Source organism: Ostrinia nubilalis, chromosome 10, assembly GCF_963855985.1.
Source record: "Ostrinia nubilalis chromosome 10, ilOstNubi1.1, whole genome shotgun sequence".
NCBI lineage: Eukaryota > Metazoa > Arthropoda > Insecta > Lepidoptera > Crambidae > Ostrinia > Ostrinia nubilalis.
Genome location: NC_087097.1, coordinates 9,609,138 through 9,631,622, shown reverse-complemented (window position 1 = coordinate 9,631,622; position 22,485 = coordinate 9,609,138). Strand labels below are relative to the sequence as shown.

Sequence of the window (22,485 nt, the reverse complement as noted above, 5' to 3'; positions counted from 1 at the left end):
TTTATAATATTAGTATAGATTCATTGTATAAAACATTGTTGAAAAATGTTTCAAATATTTGTTTTCCAGCATCAATGCTGGTGGGACTTGTTGAACCATGCAATGGCTTTTCCCAAAACTGATTTAAAGTTAGTTTAGAGAAAGTAAATGTTTGTTCCCAAGACAATCACTAAACTACACAACATTTGTTTAGTATGCAAATGTTATCACAAATTATTTATGAAAGATAAGTTGGTATATGTCATTGAACTAAAAAGATGTATATTATTTTGTAAATATGTTTGACTACTGCCTTCACACCATATTTTCTCATTTTCCAGGGAATGGCTACTACGTCGAGGAGTAGAAGAAAGGTGAGCAAATTCATCATATTTTAATAACTTAGTAAATACTAACTTTACTTCATCCATTAGCATACCACAAGCATACTTTAAGTATTAACTATTTGTAACTGTAGACGTAGTAATTTAGTAAACGTTAAGATAGATAACGACATGCTTTTGATGCGACTATTTCATAGATTTCATATAGCAATAGGAACCTGTGACTACAATACCTATTCACTAATTAAATTGACTATTTATTTCAAAGCAATTTAAAATCTTAACAGTAATAAATAGAAAACGAATTGGTTTTTAGGGTATTGGTTTAAATCAATCGTTCTTTAGAAGTTTGGGTCCATGTTTCCATATTATGTGTAGCCAATTCAAATCAGAGCTTTCAAACCAATAGCAATGATTTTTCGTAGTGTATGTAGATTCTAAAATCTGATAACAAAATCGTAATATGTAATTTGCTCGTACATAGCTCAAAGGGACAACAGTGCCCTACACAGGAGTCAAACGGCGAGCACGCCCGGAATCCTTCAAAGGCCGCGTTCGTTTGACAGCGCCGCGTAAACGGCGGACGTATGTGAACACTCGCAACTATGTAATTCGAAACATTCTACATTCCGCGCGTTTTGTTGGTCACTCCGCTTAAATTTGTTTTGGTATGTGAGATCGTCACGTGCCTATGTTAAAATGATTTTATACTCATAGTATACTATGTAAAACAAGTAGGTATACTAGTTTAATTGACTAACAACTGGGGAAAGTGTATTTAAGCGCCCGAAAGGTCTTAAGTACTACCGGCTACAGTTCCAGCTACCCATTTCCGGTTGTGTCGTTTCGTTCTACCACAAAGAATCGCCATTTGATGAAAGCGAGGGAAAAACGGAAATAGGTAGGTAAATGATTCGATTTGAGTACTGAAAACAAAATATGGATGGTAATATGTGGATACTTATATGGTAAATATGTGGATACTTAGTTCTACTGGTAAAACTATGATATGAGAAAAGGTAGATTTTTAGACTAATATTTAAATAGAATACTTAATTTCGTATCAAAGGACCTACATCCACTGTCCATTTGGGTTATCAATAACGTAATAGAATGTCACACAGAATTGCAGTGTCGGGCTAGGGCTTTGCACGGGTTTATAAATTCAATTACATCACCCACTATCCTCCTCAATTTGCCTATTCATTGCTGAAAATTGAAATGCTAACATTTGTTTGTGATATTTGCAACTGTAACAGAGAGAGACTTGATGGTAAACAAAGGTAGGAGTTAGTTTAAAATGTACGAGTACAAAAGAAGGGTTAAACAGTAATAAGATTTAACTAAGTACCTCTCAGTACCCACTCGAAGCTATTTAACTTTAGCTAAGTTGAAAAACAGTTTCCCAAGATTGTCAAAAAAACTGTTTTGTATACGGAACACGAGTATTGCGGACAATAACCGAATACAGTCACAAAAACGACCTTGTTCTGGTCATTTGAGCAATTTATTGTGTAACTACAATTTAGAATCAGATCTATTCTTAACTTTAAGCCTTTCAGTACCCGAAAGTTATTAGGACCACATGAATGAACGGAAATCAGGTAGACACGTGTAACAGTTGATAAAAATCAACTTTTTATCGATTATCGTGTACTTACAAAAGATAAATTATGTAGAGTTTAATCTACATACTACAAACTTGAAGATCAACATCCTGGAAAATTTTGTAGTAGGAGGAGTAGCGCAGATTGTTCAAAAATACAACCACAGACCAAAACAAAGAAAATAAAGAGTTCTTTTTAGACACTGACATGAGACATTTTTAGAAGTAAGTGTAAAGTAGGTAGAGTCAAACTAAAATTGAAAGAAAAATTCCAAAAGTTTCCTATGTTTGCATATTCAGCAATCGAGAAATACGTGTATGGAAAGTTGAAACAATATTAGCAGAGCTGTGGCCGCAATTTATTGTAATTACTCCAGATTGATCTATAATCGCCGCCGGGAAATTATAATGTTCAAAAATTACCCGGGTAAGAGCACCTTTATGCTTCGAGGTAATAATACTGGCAGGGTAAGTTTAATGTAAATGCATTTCAGTTTCATTATGCACTTAATAAAGCAACTTGTATTATAAATGAGTCCGATAACTACTCACGAGGAATAAACACTGAAATAAAATTATGTAAGCGATTAAACTGAAGTCTCATGTAGCGGACAGAAAACCAATAACGCTTGTAGATGCCAGTTTTAGAATGCCTCTAACGGCGGTTTGTTTTGCGTTGGGAGTGTTTGTTTAACAATTAAGTCGGCTGATTTAGGGGGTGTCTTTGAAGATGGCTGTGTACACGGTCTTTATGCCGGCGATATATCACGCTACGGTTTATTTACCTTGCGTTCGGGATGTCATATTTTTTCACAAAGCAAGAGCGACCACGCGCGCTTGACGGCGTGCCAAGCGTCGCACATGCTATTTCTACGCGAACTTCACACGGTCACATAGTCACACCGCCATCATTACATGTTTGGTCGCATTTGGAACGTTTATCTGACTCGGGTGACTAATTTGCGATGTCGTCTTTGTAATGATTTTGTTCCGACAAATTGCGGCATTCTATATGATTGTAAATATTGTAATAGTTAGCTCTACATTGCAACAAAAATGTAGTCTGGTGTGCTGTCTGCTGTGAAATCGGCAACAGAATCTACAAAATATACTATCTGTATTTCAATATCCTTTCTTACATTAATTGAAATTACCTATCTATCTTCAATTGACAAGATAACCTTACTAGGTAATCATGGTAACTCTCGTGAACTGTGATTATTTCCGATTTGAGAAGTTGTTTTTAAGCAAATCTAGCCACTTGCCTATAGGGTTTAAGTTTTATGTCGTTAAACTATAACGTTATGAAATCATCCAACCTTGAATCATTGGTTGGTTAGTCAACGAATTCCGATGCGTTAGAGGATTTGGCATCGGGCCCTTTATTGCCACTCTAAAATTGCAAAACAGATTATTTGATATAATTAGGTATCTAATCTAAACCACATGCTTTCTCAGACTTTGATATAGGTAGGGGTAGGGTTGCCAGGTCCAAAATCACAAAAGCCGGACTTTGTGCTGCATTTGGCCGGACATTTTACCCTAAAAGCCGGACGGACATGTGACCCCCCGTCACATGACCGTCCGGCTTTTAGTGCAATTAGTGTCAGCTCATGAGTCAGTATACTATCATCATCGGTTGCTAACCAACATCCTGATGTGTGCGCTTCAATATGATTCTGTGGCTCGACTTTCGCCTGGCGCGGCAACCAAATAAAAAGCCTAACAAAAGCCGGACAGGCCGGACAAGGAAATATTTGGCCGGACAAGTCCCTAAAAAGCCAAACATGTCCGGCTAAAGCCGGACGCCTGGCAACCCTAGGTAGGGGTAACGTGTTAGTATTTAAGTGCCAAAAAGCAACAATATAATCGTATCGATGTACAGACGACAACATATAAAGCTAAACATAGGATAAACACCATATTATTATACCTACAAAAGATCGATCGTTAGAGAACTACAAGTAATTCTTCATACCGTCCGGCTTGATAAATAAATAAAATGTCGTCTCGTCAATATCACGTAGCTATTAATTTATTATATCTATTTCATATTATTCGACATAAAACATTTTCCTCGGAACAATCGTCACGTGTGCAACAATTTTCCAGCCGGAATTCCGCGAAATAACGTGGATCTGTATTGATCATTCTGCCAATTATTTTTGCAAGGTCAACATAGATCTCCTCTATCAAAACATACCTAGTGTTATATTTTATTAGGTATATCGGGAATATTCGTGTTGTTCAGTTGTCAATAAATAAAATGAGCTAATTATTTAAGAGTAATTCTTACACAAAATGTAAGAATATTTTCGTACAAAGAGTGTAGGTAGGTTTTCTTACAGTGACTGTGATTGACTATGATGTATGACTGGTCGATACAAAAAGCTTCATCAAGCATAATATTGTTACACTGAAAAACATTTTTAACATTGCATATTTTACGGTTTGTACCTAAGTAACTAAGACGTGCCTATTAGAGCATCTAATTCTAAGATTTTAACGTAAAAAATATGCAAAAAGAGTTAGTAGATGATAGCTTTTTCAGTGAAAATTGTATTCTGACTTTGATTTAATAAGTTACTTTACTATGCCCTTTATCAGTCCTAGAAGACGTAGGTTAAGTATTTGACATTTCGATGACCGTCGCCTGTCACACGTGACCAAAATGGTCCCGTGGAGTCTAGGCCTAGGTCTAGGCAAATATTAGTTTCACACGTAAAGAGTGCCTAAACTGCCTCATCAGATTAACTAAAACCTGAAACTTTCCATGAGCAACCTAGCAATTAATAGATTAATCATGAAAGCTCGATTCAATTAATTGGAATTCAATTATTATAGACAATGACACAGTGGCGGCGTAGCACGGGTTGGCACCCGGGGCGATCACCCCCCCCCCCCCCCCCGGTCATAAGTCCTAAGGCACCCCCTGGTATCCCCAGGATTTTGGGGTTACCTACCGATTTAAAGACAATCGCACCCATGCCATGCAGATGCGCCAGTGAGTACTAATCTGCGCGACTTGTGTCACCCCCTGATGCTTGGCACCCGGGGCGGACCGCCCCCACCGCCCCCCCCTTACGCCGCTACTGCAATGACATAACTTAGTAGGTACTTAAGGTAATAGTAAAGTGTCAATACATTTTATAGCAGCTGAATAGAGATACACAAAAGGTGGACTTAATACTCTAAGAATTCTTCGCCAGTCAACTTGTCATGCAGAAAGCTCTAAGTGCAGTGCAGGTTTAAACATAAAATTTTTCAGAACTATTTTATTGTTCTTAACTTTTTTCACTAAATATTTGTTTTTGTCGGTAACGTTTTATTTTATACCTAACTTAAGACAAACCAACAAGACAAATTATTTTAACGAGGCTCATTTCTACCACAACTGGGAATAATTAGACGCTGTTAAGTGCAACCAACCCAAAACGCAACCGTCTGAAATTTCTCTACCTAAACTTTTTACTACTATGCAAATCGGATAATAATAGCTGTTGTAAAGTTTTTGCATAAGGAATGTTAATAATATCGTAACGTAAAGTTATGCATTTTGCCTATTATGCAATTTTGTATTAACATAGGTAGGTAAAAAAGTATTCCATAAATCACTATCGATCAGCGTTGCCAGTTTTTTTTTTCGCCAAGTCGGGACTTTGGTACTTTTTGAGTGAAAATAGCGGGATTCTTCCGTCAAAAGCGGGACATAGTAAAAAAACTTATATGTATAATCAAAGGTTTTCAAATATTTATCTTTTTATTTGACTTAAAATTACGTTTACGTGACAATAGATAGCAAAAGTAGCCATAGAAAATGTATTTTAACAAAAAAATAATATTTTAAATCAGTATGGCTAGCACGAAAATCTTTCGAGTTCAAATCGCCATCAAAAGATTTAGTACGAAAACTACAACAGCACCGTTGTGGACGTGTCGTAAAGTGAACTTAGTGTAAGAAATGGTTGCACGAAACTTATTTTGAGAATCAAAATTGTCACGTTATCGTTTAATTTGAAGGTTGAGTATCGAATTTTATCGGATACGCAAACGATTCGAAGACGAAAGTTGTTCATGCTAGAGGTACAGATTTACTCTATCATTAAATTCGTCCTTAGAATAAAAAAAGAAAAAACATCGAAATTAAAAAAGTTGTATTATTTACAATAATATGGCGTTTCAAACAATAGTCTGGTGAAGTGAGTGTTTCTCTCCGAAAAGCGGGACCGAGCCTGTCCCGCGCGGGACATTTAAATTTGATTAAAAAATCGGGACGTCTGGCAACGCTGCTATCGATCGACTTTGTTTTGTGAATTTGTTTTTTCGAAGGACTGAAAATGCGAATATTTCAAAACATCGAGACTATTATCCCGCGATGTTAAATAAATAAGTTTGTTAGGTGGAACTGCTATAAACTAACTAATTAATTAACTGCAAAAGTTAAAACTCCTGTTTTCGACTTGAAACAGTTTTTATACAGTTTTCGAACTGTATTACTTGTTATTGAATACTTTTAGATAAGTGCGCTTTATTGATCAGACAATAGTCCGATAAAACTCATGACAAGATGATAAGGTTGGCGAATTGATATAAAATCAGTATCAATATTTTCTATAATATTAGTTGACTATGTTTTGTTGCCGCCATTGCCGTATTGCGCGGAGTTGACGATTACAGTGTTGGAAAAGTAGAGTGCATGTCGGATAACAGTGGTGCTTTGTTGCAGCAGGAGGATGAGAAGAAAAGCAAGAAGAAGCAGTCGCCAGTGGACGAGCGGCCCACGGTGCCCGCCCCCAGTGAGGCAATGCTCAACAGTAAGTAAATATTTACAAAAATAAATCACAATTTTCATCAAAACGTTTAGCTGCCAGTGGATATTTACAGCTTCACATTTTTAACCTCTGAATCCAATAATTGTCGAAGGCTAGGATCTCTTTTAAATTTTCGAGTTTATGACTTTTATTTGAATAAAAGTGATGTAAAAATGGATGGCACGAGCCACGCTCAGCCAATTATCTCTAGCGTCTTCACTGATAAATTTTCGCGAGGAAGTAGGTACTCGTAAATAAAGTTGAAATTATCAAATAATTTATACTTAAACGCCCACACTGTGTATTACAGTTATCGCGTAAATACTCGTAACTGTGCGTATTGAATGACCGATAGTGTGAAAACGGTCTGCCTACGCAGTAATTTACACCTGAAAGTGGGCGTGAGTCGCGCCGTAGGACGGCATTGTTTGCTCATGAAAACTTTGATGCCATTGTCATTTCTATGAACACATTAATGCGATCGCAATAGCTAAAGGGCGAAAGCATAAAGGTGTCGAATAACGACCGTGTAACATTTCAGTAAGATTGACAAGAAACGTGGCGTATAATGGATGAAAGTAAACACTCAATTGCTCTTATATCTACCTAGTTACTGGTACCTAACAATAAAGATTTTCTTTTATTTTGGAAAACACTTTATACACATCCACAATTATTTAATTCTATGTGGACCTTTAGAAATAAGTGCAAACTAATTAGGAGCATAAAAAGTAAAAGTTAGTAGAGATACTTAGATATTTACGTGATTAATAAAATAATTTTTTGTATACAGAGTGGAATTTTGTAATGCCACCTGGAGGGAAAGTACTCTTAATATTGTAGATATAAAAAAAATGTCAAAGAAAACATGCTTTTATTTTTGAAAAGAAATAGAACTGCATTCAAAGATTTCCAAAAATTTGCTTGCCACACCCGGGAATCGAACCAACTAAAATCTTTTAAAAATTACTCCCTGTATTTTTATTGCATTGATCGTTAGGGTCAAGTATAAGGATGAAATCTCTCTAACAAACTTGATAAATCAAATGAAAGGAAAACCATGAAATCTTAAATTATTTTAATTATGTTACAGAAAATTGTGTATGGTAGTGAATTTTCCAAAAAAAATCGAAAATCTTTGAATGTAGTTCTCTTTCTTTACAAAAATAAAGGAATGTTTTCTTTCAATAAAATTATCTACTACAGTTTTAAGAGTACTTTCCCTCCAGGTGGCATTACAAAATTCCACCCTGTATAGTATACAGGGTGTTTCTTGTAAGGTGTCAAGCCGAAGGCAGGTGATAGGTGAGGACTAGACCTATCGATTTCACCCCTATGTATGTTCTACGATTTTTCGTAGTTTAGAAGTTATCGTTAATTTTGAGATTTTTTCAAATTTTTTGATCTAGTGGCTTATTTTTTTTTAATCTTTTTTTTTGGGTTGACTTTTCTCAGATTTCTTTTTTTTGACAGATTCCCTATTAGTTGCAGATATTTGAAAAAAATAATCACCTTCCTATCTTTGATGCAAGATACAAAATTTTCGCTAGAAACATAAAAAATATGCTTTTAGCAGAACATTCTAAAATTTTCAACTGATATGTATGAGAAAAAAAAATATTTCCATAGATCCAAAATAATTTTAAAAACTGCACAGTTTCCTAAACTTTCATAATAACACAAAAAAACATGTACTTAATAGGCCATTATTTTCTGTAATCGCTCCACTAAAGTGGTAAGTCGGAGATTCCGTTACATGTTTTTGACTTTCTTAGGACTAAGTAATATTTGCAATCCCCTAAGTTTACGTTATGTAGAACACATTTAGAGACAATAACTGAAAATATTTTTTTTATCCACAACGTGGAAGCTCTTGCTCTTCATCTGGCATACAAAAGGGAATAGGAAAATATTGATGAACTGCGGACAAAGCTGACTGAAGCACAAAACCATATTAGAATGCAAGAAGCTTTTGTAAATTTACGAATAATTGTTTTGCGTCGTTGTTGAATGTGCATTCAGGTCAGCGGTGGACATTTTGAACATTTACTTTAAATTAAATCATTACACCCTTTTTTGCTCTCTTTCTCTCTCTCAGACACACACACACACACACACACACACACACACACACACACACACACACAAACTCTTTCCCTTTCTCTCACACTCTAATAGGTAGGTATATCAAATTTAATCGTAAAGTAACAATCACCACTGTGGTCTAGTGGTAAGACTACCTATTTAGGACAGCCAATTCCTCTGTGGTTTAGGGTTCCGGGTGAAGCTGATCATCCATCAGTTTCCAACTTTCCATCAGGTCAGATGAAGGGCAAGAGCTTCCTCGTTGTGGATAAAAAATGTTCTATTCAGTTATTGTCTTTTAAACGTGTTCTACGTAACGTAAACATAGTGGATTGCAAACATTAGTTAGTCCTAAGAAAGTCAAAAACATGTAACGGAATCTCCGACTTACTACTTTAGTAGAGCGATTACAGAAAATAATGGCCTATTAAGTACATGTTTTTTTGTGTCACTATGAAAGTTCAGAAAACTGCGCAGTTTTTAAAATTATTTTGGACCTATGGAAGTTCTTTTTTTTTTCAAACTTTTAAGTTGAACATTTTAGAATGTTCTACTAAAAGCATATTTTTAATTTTTCTAGCAAACATTTTGTATCTTGCATCAAAGATAAGAAGGTGATTATTTTTTTCAAACATCTGCAATTACTAGGGAATCTGTCAAAAAAAAGAAATCTGAGAAAAGTCAACCCAAAAAAAAGATAAAAAAAAATTAAGCCACTAGGTCATAAAATTTGAAAAAATCTCAAAATTAACGATAACTTCTAAACTATGAAAAATCGTAGAACATACATGGGGGTGAAATCGATAGGTCTAGTCCTCACCTATCACCTGCCTTCGGCTTGACACCTTACAAGAAACACCCTGTATAGAGCATAAAAAGTAAAAGTTAGTAGAGATACTTAGATATTTACGTGATTAATAAAATATTTTTTTGTACATAGTATAGTTTTTAAGTTTGTAAATTACCTGTACTTTAATTTGTTGTTCTGAATAAAATATTAAAATGTAAAGCCACTTACTGGCGAACAAAAAAAATAAAATAATACAGTTCTCAGTGTAATCTTATTACCTATTTTTATATCAGTATTATGTCCATTCTTTTAGTAATAGCCAAACATGGTTTATTTAACCAAGTAATCGTATGTTTTTCGTAATCACATCAATTACTCTATCAATGAATGTTGTGTTAGTTCTGTTACCACAAAAAACAAGTTATTTCATCCCAATATTCGTTAATAAATAAAGCAGTCTATAGGTAGGTATACCTACACTACAACTATCCAATTGATACTTAATTAAGACTACAAGTCTCATTGTTGTGACTTATGATGAAAAAACACCATAATTGTTATCTGTTTGTTGACATTGTTAACAAGTTTATTAGACACACGATCTCGTACTTATTAGCTGATATTATTATTATCGTGATAAGGCGTATCACATCTAACGGTGTCATTAACTAAAGCACACACTACGTAAGTATGTAAACAATCTTCGAACCACGACGGAAATTAATTTATTTTCCAAGTTCTAACCAAGATACAGGGCCATTCAGTCTTTTGTTAAATTAATAAGAATGAAATTACGTCTTACATAACTTTACTGACTCGGAAAATACTAATAAGAGAGATAATAAATTACAACGAGTAGGTAAATGGAATCTGAAATTAATTTGGTCAGGATTGGGAGTCGACAATAATACTTTATTGAAAGAAACAGAAAATCTATTGACACAAAAAATACAATGAACAAAGATAATAAAAACTTTACATAACAAGTTGTCCAGTTGTAATCTAACTGAAAAATAACCATAATCTACTTTACAGATATTTTTTGTAAAATAGGTCAACCTTGTCTCAACGATAAAATAAAAATCAGCGGGGATATCCCCAGCTGAATTTAGATAACTGAATTCTCTAATTGCACGCTGTACCTATATTTATTTATCGTCTTTTGTCTTTTGTAAAAAAACAAATGAAGTTCTAATATTTAGAATCCTTGGTGCCGCCGCCAAATCAAGTAATTAATAGGGAAACTAATGTACTTGGCACCACTGCAAGGCGAGCGGTAATGGCCGTGGACGATGTCACAGCTCTGTGAACTTCATATCACACAGTAAAATATGATACACGATAATAACATTAAAGACAGACACAAACATTCCCCACTCTTCGCATCATTATCGCAAAATTTATTTAAAGTGGCCATACATTGGGTACCATTTTGTAAGGTAGAATAATTTTCAGGATTTTATTTGCATTTTCAGGACTTTTCCCCTGTGTTTCACCTATCTTAAATAAATATATTTTTGTAGGTATTGTTCTCACCATCACAAATATTCCAGTTGTATTTTTATTTTAAAATAAGCAGGAGAGCCGCGGGTAAGGACTAGTTAATAAAATTCGGTATAATTAGTCAGACAAGGTGTTAATTAAATGTTAAATAAACACCTACATTTATAATTTACCTTACATACGAGTACATGACCCATTATTTGGTAAATCTTTACCGCATATTATGCACATACAGGCTGCTTACTTTAAATATGAGGTTGAATAAAAGACGGGACTTCCTTTTACCTACTTGTGTTTCAGAGTTCCTTTCCACTAACTGGATTAATTTGTGCACCATGCTTATTTAAAAAATAAAGCTTTATTCATGTATTCATACAAAGATGGAATGTGTTTACAAAAAATCAAAATAACTAAATTCGGAAATTAAATAAAGATTACTTAATCTTGCTTTCCAAGTCTCGATGAAATTGAAGTGGAGAAAATGCATTACTATAAGTAAAAACAAAAGGTTGAAAAGTATAGCCATAACAATAATGCAGCTTTATGATTAGGTAGGTATTTTAATAACTTACGCATACGGAACCATTTAAATATTATAAAATACTTATTACATCCAGAACTAAAGTAAAGATGTTATTTTAACACACAAATACTAAAAATATCGAAACTGTGTGCATATTTAAATTAGTTAACAATAGTCCAAATATACTGTAAAGTCTCATATTTTATGCAAAAATAACACTGTTTATTCGTAGTCGGGGGAATTCCTTAGTCATCTTGTAACAACGTTGTACTAAATAAATCATGTTGTGTTGGACAGGTGTGAATGTGGTATTTATTACAGAATTTAAAACCGACACGTACAAGTTCTAAAACGCTTTGAAATGTTAATAGTTGTTGGATCGTTTGGCACCGTTTAGCAGAGGAATTAAACCAAGGAAATAGGAAGAGTCCATTCGCAAAAATCCAGATTCCAGGAAAAAGTTCGCAAATAATTCGACGATATAACGTGAAACGCGTACATCTGTGAATGAATTTATAAAACGTAGAGTTGTTGAATTTGAAGCGTTATTGTGAAGTAGGTACATTTTTTGTTACTTTTTTTAAATTCGTCCCATTTAGATAATAATTTCTTTTGATAGGCACCTTCGTCAATTCTATGGCATAATATTGGAACTGGAGTAGACAGTAGGTGCGAGACATAATAATTATAGTGGTAAATATTTGTACTGGGGTTCTCAATTCAATAACTGCAATATAGAAAACTGTATGGACTAGCAAATTAAATGTTTCTACCCGTTCAAAGAGATTTATCACCACCATCGTGGTGTAAGTAGTCTGACACCAGAGATAGTCTGACACCAGAGATAATGTAGCATAAAAGACTCTACATTTATTTTCATACGCAATAAAGTGGTACTGATATTATTGCCTTACCACTTTTATCTTTGAAAATAAGACAACATTTATGAAATTTCCCAAATAGATTAGATTGAAAACTCATTAACAGCAGAGGCGTGGGGGATGTAAGACAAATGTTCGTTTTATAAAACGACACCTCTTTCTTCTGAACCTAAGTTCAAGAATGGATTTAAGCTAATTGATCTGTACTTGAATTTGAGACCAGTTTCAAGCGTCGTTTCAGTGACAGTCTTGGAAATATTATTTTCCTGCAACAGATAAGGCCGTATCGAAAATTTATTAACAACGGAGATGTAAAGCCGAGAGCACGATAAGAAAGGCATGATGATGCACGTAATCTTTTGTCAATATTGCCGTGCTCGCGCTTATATGGTGCCGAACCGCTGACGAGCAGGCATTTTCACTAAATCACCTGTCGTAGATACGGCGCTGATAAGTTTAAAATGAGACGTTGTTTTCAAGTTTAGTGAAATTATCGCAGCGTCAGAGAAATGGCTAATGTGAAGAACAATGATTTCTGTGAGTAATCTTAGGCGTAGCAAATAGACAAGGATTGTTTTGAAAGTTTATTTACATTGTGGCATATTGAAAATGATGATTCATTACTTTACCAACCTACATTTTCTTCACGCAGGTAGGTATGCATTAATATTAGAGCATGTAATATGCCTTAGTGGTGCGGTAAAGTATTATGATTGTTTGGTAACATCCAAAAGGAATAAGGTATGAAAATATTTTACCATTTATAAGTAAAAATAACTATAGCAAAAAATAAACCCTATAAATTATAGTGCCTCTTAAAGTCTTTATCCGCTTGATGAATAAATTATACAAATTTGATTATCCTGATAGAAACCCCCTAGGTACTCATTCATCTTGAATGTTGAATAGAGGAGGCTCATCCAGTCCAGCAGTGGACTGTAACGGGCTGTTGATAATGAAGCACCTGAATGTGGGTGTTTCCCATTCCCAGTTTTGATTCCAGATAGGGTTGATTTGAAAATATGCCTAGATCTTTTCTTACGCAGTACTTTTTTATTGTCTTTGTTTTACTTCTGAGTTCTCGAGTGATGAGTGAGTCTTGTAGTTCGAAACAATCACAGTAAAGTATGCTATGTTTGGCATTTATTAAATTATTTGTACATTTGTTTCTAGACCTCCGAACAGCATTCGGTCTGCTGGACCGCGACAGCGACGGTCACGTGACGCCAGCTGAGCTGCAGTTCATGCTGCGGAACCTCGGCATCGAGGTCAGCGACGACCTCATATCGGAACTCATCAAGGATGCCAGTAAAACTGGTAAGTAGAAGAAACTCGTTGATCTTCTTTTCACTTTATATTGTCTTCTTCTTCTTATTTTTTAAGGCCAGTTCTGGAATATTCATCATCATCATCAGCTTCCACTGCTGAACAAAGGCCTCCCCCAATGATTTCCATAATGACCCGTTAGTAGCGAACTGTATCCAGCGCCTTCCTGCTACCTTTATGAGGTTGTCTGTCCACCTTATGGGTGGAGGTCCTACGCTGCGCTTTCCACTGGGATATTATAACCCAGTCTACTCCCCAATGAATTCCGCCAAAGTGACGTTAAGATCTACACTAAAAAAACCAAAACAAAGGAATCATATCACCAATCAATTAATCAACAAGCCAATCTGAAAATTATTGAGGCTTATGTTCAGCAGTAGACGTCCTGTGGCTGAGTGGCTGAAATGATGATGATGATGATCACCAAGTGGATAAAAACAATCGTGTCTGTCTGTAGCAAATGTTAGCAAAAATGTGTTGAAATTAACGTTTCATTTATAATGATGAATATCTTATCAAAATATTTTTAGCATCTTGAAATGATTAGTAGGTATTCATTTTCTTTAATTTATTGCATTGATTTAATTAGTTGGCACGCGAAGCGGTTATTAGTGATACCTACCTAATATATTATATACTTTTACAGATTAGAGTATTGACAGTCAAGAATTACAAAACAGACATTGTTAATCTGCAGTGTCTTTATTAAATAAATTAATAAAATAACATGCGGCTAGCTTCATTTGGACAAGGTTCAAATTATAACAAATCATTAATTAAAGGGAATAAAGTTTGTATCTGTAAATAGAATTGCATACGGCCGGAGATAATCTGTGGTAAACACGACGGAAGTTCAAGGGATAAGGTGAAGGTCACAGGAATAGTTGAAGCTGAATGTCACCGCTGCCGTGGAATTCCTTCAAGCGGGTCAATCGTGTAGCCAGCCATCGTACAACATGCAATACCCCGGTCAAAATAGCATTATAAAAATAAATTGTGTCCTTACTGCAGGAATAAGTTTTGCCACTCATTCTTTGCTTTGATTTGAATTCTTGCCAAAAATGAGCACGTGTTTTTGTTATTGAAAATCACGACGCGATCTTCTAAAGAGGAAAGTTTTGCCTCTGTCAGTAGGAACAGATGATACAGCAGGCCAGTGAGTCGTCAACCCGCTAAAATTATCTTGTTTACGTTTACTTAAGCCGTATCCGTATTGTTGTTGGCACGGAGGAGTAATGGCGCAATGTTAGACTTTCAAAGATTTTATAGACAGGTGATACGCGATTGTTTAAAATTGTCTCTCCTAGTATTCGATATTAAGTTTGGCCTTTGAAGCCATTATATTCAGTTATTTAGGCCACCACTCGCGGAATTGGAACACAAACAGCAATTGCTACGAGTGTTTGTCACAATTTTAATTTAGTGTGAAAACTTTTAAACTTGCTAATGCTGATTCATGCGATAGGTATTATTAACTAATTATACAAACTTATTTCATTTACCAATTTTACTTTTAAGTGATATAATACTGCGGTCCTATTGGTATATATTTTGTCAAATCCTTAATTTCAATGCAATAAAAATAGCTAAAACATGCTCCAGCTAGACTTTCAGCTGTAAAAAAAACTTATGTATTTGACCTATGAAATATGTTATCGCATTCTGAATCCGTTTTAACTGTATTTATTTATAACTTTTAAAAGGCACAAAAACTAAATATCACGTTACTTGAATGTTAAAACATAAGTTAACGTTAATCAGTCGATCGGACGGTTAATTTATACATGCTGAATTACAGTGGGGTTATTGTAAAATGGCGTGCGGCGTAGGGCGGGCGGGCGGCGTAGGGCGCGCGCGCTTCCGGCGACCTCGGCCGTGCAAGGTTACGATTATAGTGCCAGCACCAAACAACACATTGCTTACATTTTCTTACGTCTTCGAAGTAATCATTGATTTAGTATTAATTATTGGGATTAATTTAGATTTACCTTGTGACAGTTTTGAAAGTTCCTACTAATCTCTAAAGATTACCGGATTACCTACACTAACTTTTAAAAACATAAATAAAGTATCCTCATTTTAATGTTACCTTTAATTTAACTAAGACTACCGAAAAAAACTTACTTTATTTATGTAGGTATTTGTTTCATGAATGAATATTCCCTTACGACGATAATCAAACAAAATTATGAAGTTACAGTTACAGCTATTAATCGTGATGAACTTCAATTAACAATCTTAGATTGATATTAATAAGAAGTAAAGTTAGTGTGTTTGTTTATAACAAGTACTGGTATCTATTCTTTGGACCACTGAACGGATTTTCACTAGCAAGTGAAATTTTATTCATGGGCGAATTTTTGGCGAAATGTCGACACCGTAATTACATTACGCTGTAGGGCTGTGATGACTTTCAACTTTGACAATGGGTATGATAAGAAGGCGGTGGTGGTGGCTGCCAACTCCTATCTACCATCGCTGCTAATCGGCGATCTGATCCGAGCTCTAGGCACGTAATGAGGTTAGCACCAGTGTTGCATAACTATTGATAGGTAACTGCGAAACTACAGGAATTCAGGAGGTCGATAGTTCTATCGATAAAATAAAAAATTATAGAGTTTCTTAATATTAACAGTCAACAACACAGTAGTGACAGTAATCTATATACCTAGTTAAATCGAAAACATTGAATTTTCTCAATAGATTTTAATTTTAAATTAATTTCTAATTTGAATTTTATGTTGAGGTGATTGCATGTTGATGTAATGATTTTTGACCAATTGTTTTTACTTTAGGTAGGTACCTACTGACTTACTTTTATGTGCGATGGGCATCGCTGTGCGACAGGGTGGCACTGCTCAGTTTACTTTCTCTTCCATTGTATGTTTTATGTCACCTCTGTCTTATTTGCTTTTTTTATTTACATCTTTTGTCTCTTGTAATGTCCATGGCAATAAATGTTTCTTTCTTTCTAAAGCAATCGATAGCGATCAATCTTACTTATTATTAAGAATTGTCGTTAATTTTGGGTAAACGTGCCCTTAAGGAATTAATGCGGTTAATAAATAGAAGTAAACCTACAACATTGTCTTAATAAACTTAGTAAATAACGCTTTACGAGTAAATATTGATAATCGCCGGTATAATTAACTGAAAGCTAACCGTGAGCGAGCGAGGGTTGACGTCATGACTTTAATGACCCCCACCATTGCGTTAATTAAGATTTAACGACGGAGCCCTTTCGGTGATTGTCGCATTAAATTTTGTTACACATTACTTATAATACTTTTGTTGATCGCAGCGGCAATAATGTTACCGGCAGACGCACAAAATGAAGAAATAAAAGTCATTTTGCAGACAAACGATACCAAACCAACCGCGTTTGTTTTCCTTCGATTCGTTTTTCTACATTTCTATGGCTGCGAAGCACGCGATGAAGACGTACTACTATAGTGAGTTGGAACTTTTTGCTCCATAAAAGAAATGAGGTTGAATGGAAGCTTCGTTTCTGAAGAATTGCATTCTTCGAAAATATTCGTGAACTTTCCTGAGCGATGTTTATCAGAAAAATAATTTTCTAAGTTACCTACTTTTGTTTGTTGTTTCAGGTAATGGTCTAATAGACGAGAATGATTTCATGCAATGGGTGACGAAGATACAAGCGATACAAGGCATGGACGTCACCACGAGTGGGGGGGACTCCGAGGAGGAGATTACTCGGGACTTACTTGCAGCGTTTAAGTAAGAATATTTTTTATTTACTGCAAACCTTTAGTGAAAAAATATTTTACCTAAACTACCCATTGAATTGACTAATATAGCTAGCTACTGTGAAAAAACCTGAACTCTATCTTGGAGCTCAATTTTTGAGAGCCAAGTCGTTACGGTTTCGTAGCGTCGTAGCAGAGTAGCAGCGTAGAAGTTGTAGCTTTTAGCTCTTTGATATTCTGAGATATACCATTTGACTCTTTTCTCTTATCGTGGTGATGGTGCCAGCAGGGGAAGTAGCATTAGAGTAGCTGCCTTATGTGCTGCTGCTTTATGTTTTTGTCTATAATTAAGTGTCTAAGAGTAAGGACCTGATTTATTGTAAATTACATTGAAAAAACCTAAACTATTATGGAGTCTTATTTTGAAGCTAAATTTCAGAGCTACTACGGTCTCGTAGCGTCGTAGCACCGTAGAAGTTGTAGAGTTCGTAGCATTTTTTGAAAGAAGTTTCTCTAGTTTTTACTTAGAGGACTCTTTTCTCTTTCCATATTGATACGTGATGTCCGCAGGTCGCATAGGGTTTCTGCCTTATTTCGTAATTGTCGCGCTAACAGCAAGTGCAGGGGATTCACATGAAAAAAAACTGATTTCCGTCCCCTTCTGGCTCAGAAGCTGAGAATGCCGAATGCCCTTGTCCTCATCTCTTTATTATTGGCATTAAACAGTTCGTTCGTTCGTTCGTTTCAGCCAAATGACGCCCATTACTGGACAAAGGCCTCCCCCAAGGTTTTCCACAATGAACGGTCCTGCGCTGCCCGCATCCAGGTTCTTCCCGCGACCTTTACCAGATCGTCGGTCCACCTAGTAGGAGGCCTGCCCACGCTACGTCTTCCAGCCTGTGGTCGCCAATCGAGAACTTTTCTGCCCCAACGGCCATCGTCTCTACGAGCTATGTGCCCCGCCCACTGCCACTTGATTTTAGCAATTCTGCGAGCTATGTCGGTCACTTTGGTTCTCCTGCGGAACTCTTCATTTCTGGTTCATAAACAGTCCCATTTCCAAATTGCAGAGTGTTCGACCGGGACGACAACGGGTACATAACGCGGGACGAGCTCCGGTCCGCGCTAGAGATGATCGGCGAGCCGGTTACCGACGCGCAGCTCAACCAAGTGCTCGCGCTCGGCGACATCGACCACGACGGCCGGATCGATTACGAAGGTAAGTCGGGAAATGCATTTTTTTAAATAGGGCATTTGCCACCACCAATCGATTGACGTACTTTTTAAAACTGTCGAAACGAGACTCTCCCATAGATTTTGTATGGCAATACTAGCAAGACCAGAATGAAAATTGCCTTTTAAAAAAAGTTCTTGTGCTTTAGAATTATTGGGGAGTGGTCAGAGAGACTCGGTTTAGTTTATTTTTCTGACAGTAGGTTCAATCAGATTGTCAGGGTCAATCATTGAAGAAACAGGCCCTTCTCGTAAGAAGCTCTTTTACTCGTCCCGGACAATAATCCTGCTATAGACTGTTAAGGGCAGGGATAATAATGTGGGCAAGTAGGTATTCTCTGATTGAGAGGTAAAGATTATCTGTATTTTTAGGACTTCGCAATATATTTTTTTAACCCCTTGTTGACTGACGTTTACATAGCTGACCAATCTATTTTGATTTTTCAGAATTTGTGAAAATGTTGCTGTAACCTCACCGAGCAAGACCTCACTAGAATTAATGCTGTATTTAAAGACATTTTCACGCCGTCAAGTGCTCCTGATGGCTGATCCTCCGTGAAGAGATGGTCATTGTGGTCGATCAGGCGGCGGTATGTTTCTAGGGAACTCTTCCATTTAATTTTAGACTTTATGTACAAGATCGATATGGTCGAAGATCTTGATTTATATTTTTGAGAAACAAACGTTTGCTAAATTATTTAAGACACTAAAGTGTTCTTTTTTGACATAATGTTTTAAATGAAAGTTTACCTTGGTATTTTTTTAAAAGCAGTTTTTAAATACAAAAACTACACCAATATTATATTATATCCATACACTTGTACAATGGAAGAGATTATTAATTACTTATTTATTATACTATCTGTATAATTATGTACATAAAGTACCTACTTTCAATATTAATAAAATTAACGACGTAGTGTAACTAATTTAGGGTAGTATTTAATCATGCATTATTTATTAAATGGAAGTGTATATCTATTTATTTATATCTCCACTCTTTAAATAAATGTGTATGAGATTGTATGTGTGGGGCTCAAACGTACTTGGTAAATAGAAATATTTACTTTTGTAGGGTAATTGCGCCGGTTTTCCGTCCAGCTCCTGTTTTCGTCCATTTGACCGACTTCCCACAAACAAACACGGAAAATTAGAATACAAACCTAACTTTCCGTGCAAGTTTGGACTTGTTACAATCTATAATATCTAAGTAACAGTTCTGCCTGCATGAAAATGTAATTTGACAAGTAATAACTCCAAAAAAATCTACGGAAGTTGCTGCTGCACACAGGTGAATGGAAAACGTCGTCAAGTTAGAAAAAAAACGTGCTGGTAGGGAACTTTCATGGTATGTTTAATTACTGTTTTAGCTACTTTACGTAATGTTTTTGGCACGTATGTCTAATTATTAGCATAATAAACACTATTTTAAGGGTTTATTAAAGTTTTTGTATAGAAATCTTAGATAATTAAGTGGACTAATACTAGCATAACAATTTTGCAAGATTTTGGTTTTCGTCCACGTGGACAGAAACCCTGATACCTAGTTAATATTTTTAATAATCATTTTACTTCAATAGACCTACAAAATACAATGTTTTTTCTTCCAATATGATCTTTATTGCTATTACATTAAACATTTTAGTTTACGTCCACTTTTTAACAGTAATAAACCCATAAAAACCGTTAAAAAGATGTGGACGAAAACAAAAAACAGCTTTAAACGTTGTTGTGTTTTCGTCCATGACGTCATGAGCAAGCACTGGGGTGGACGAAAACCAAAATTAGCTATTCCTGTAGATTAGTTTTCGTCCATTTGTCCTTCGACCTATTGCAATATTTTCCTAAATTTAGGTAAGAAACTTATTTAAATTTTTTTGATATCATTTGAAAGCTAACAAAATTACCTTTCAAATAATATACCACAATCCATAGTTACTGTATTGTAGAATTGGTTTTAAGTTAATAATTCAACTGCACCCTTTTTTCTACACAGTGGTCGAAAACTAGCGTACACTAGGACGAAAACTGATTTTTTTGGACGAAAACTAGTGAAATCGCCTCTTTTGCATAAAATATTTTTTATAAAAAAACCCGTCGTATTTACTTATTGTCATATAATATTAACGTAAAGTAGACTATATAAGGACTAAAATGACATATGATACATATGAGTAAGGGTATTTTAAGATATTCATTTCGCATCACAAAGTTGGCAACTCCGATAATTGGACGAAAACTAGCGCACTTACCCTACTTACTACCCGTTCGCGCTAAGTTTGCCGGTCCGTGGAATGCGCGTCCCCTTCTCCAACCGCGATAAAACGCAATTTGTTAGTGATTAAACGCAATTAAGTGTTTTATTTTACGCAAATACACAATTTTTATCAATATTAATAAATAAAAAATATTTTCAAAATAGTTTGCTAAAGTTATTGACGCATTACTTCGAGTGACGTCATATCGCCAGCGGCAAACTTATCGCGAACGGATAGTACTGTATTTATTGCAAGGAGGGAACAAATAATAACGTTTAACGTCCGTAATCATTAATATCTATTACGCTAAACAGATGAGTGTACAAAAATGACTTCCCCGAATACAATAAAACACGTAGGACCGATTTTTCTGTCGCCTTAATTTTTATCGGAAGAGAGACCCTTTTTAGCAGATTATTTTCATATCTACTTATCTGCTAAGCATTCAAGTCCTTTTAACTGAAAAACAGATTTTACCTAATTCCTACTTTCTGACATAAATTACTTCAAATTACATAGGTACTTATTATTTGACGATTGAAAAATCGGTTCATTAACTCTACCAGAATTACCTAACTATTATTAAGTTGCCACTTTTTATTTTAGATACCTAACACTTCATACCTAATCAGGATTATTTTTTGTCATTGGGAATTTATAACATATTTATCTGAAAAGACAAAAGTTTTTGTACGTTGTTTACGGTTCATCGTGGATCTTCCATAAATATATTAATATTTAAGATAATAATATAGTCTAATGACAGCGTGGCCGATATTATAAAGTTTCTAATGATTTATTTTATAGATCCTAGATTTCCTGTAGAATGTTCTTTTTATAACAGGAGGATTATACTGTACAATAATTTATCATAAAATATTGTAATTTTATGGTTGTGAACTATAATTTACTACTTGTTTATTTGTTACGCACTTGTGTTACATTAGTTTCAATGTTAACTATTATTTTAACACGATCTTAAAATAGAAAAATAAATAAATGCCTACCTATGTTTATTGAATAGTCAATGAGCCTTTGGAAGGCAAGTGATTTGGAATGTACGTGATCAATAAAATTGGAAATTGTTATGAATTTTTAATAGCATTTTACTTATCGCACTACTTATCTACGTAGGAGGATGACTGTAGACTAATTGATTTTCTTCCTAGTCTCTAGTTTCCATTTCCTTCAGTTTCCTTATCTAACGATCTAATAGCTATATTACCTTCACTAATTGTGATTTCGTGGCTTAGTGGTTAGAGTATTCGTCTCTATAGAATATACATAGATTACGAAGGTCCGAGGTTCGATGCCCAGCCACCAATTGAAATAATTTTATTGAAAACGAGTGAGAATCGAGATTCTTTTTTTATCCACAACGAGGAAGCTCTTGGCCTGTATCTCACCTGATGGTAAGTGATGATTAATGATTTCCG

The 22,485-nt window shown here is 35.2% G+C and overlaps 1 protein-coding gene across 4 annotated transcripts in view; it reads left to right on the top strand.

The window, feature by feature from the left end:
• The window catches only part of LOC135075138 (calcium-binding protein E63-1), a 28,996-nt gene extending 6,848 nt beyond the window's left edge, over positions 1-22,148 (top strand). For 2 of the 4 annotated variants that reach the window (XM_063969486.1, XM_063969485.1), the window contains exons 2-7: positions 321-353; positions 6,656-6,743; positions 13,696-13,839; positions 17,457-17,589; positions 18,629-18,777; positions 19,239-22,148. In XM_063969486.1, the coding sequence (XP_063825556.1) occupies positions 324-353; positions 6,656-6,743; positions 13,696-13,839; positions 17,457-17,589; positions 18,629-18,777; positions 19,239-19,261 (567 nt within the window). In that variant the 5' untranslated portion in view covers positions 321-323 and the 3' untranslated portion in view covers positions 19,262-22,148. Of the gene's footprint in view, positions 1-320; positions 354-6,655; positions 6,744-12,930; positions 13,060-13,695; positions 13,840-17,456; positions 17,590-18,628; positions 18,778-19,238 lie in introns of those variants that run through there. The other 2 variants (XM_063969488.1, XM_063969487.1) reach the window with 2 other exon arrangements.
• The last annotated feature ends 337 nt before the right edge of the window (positions 22,149-22,485 follow it).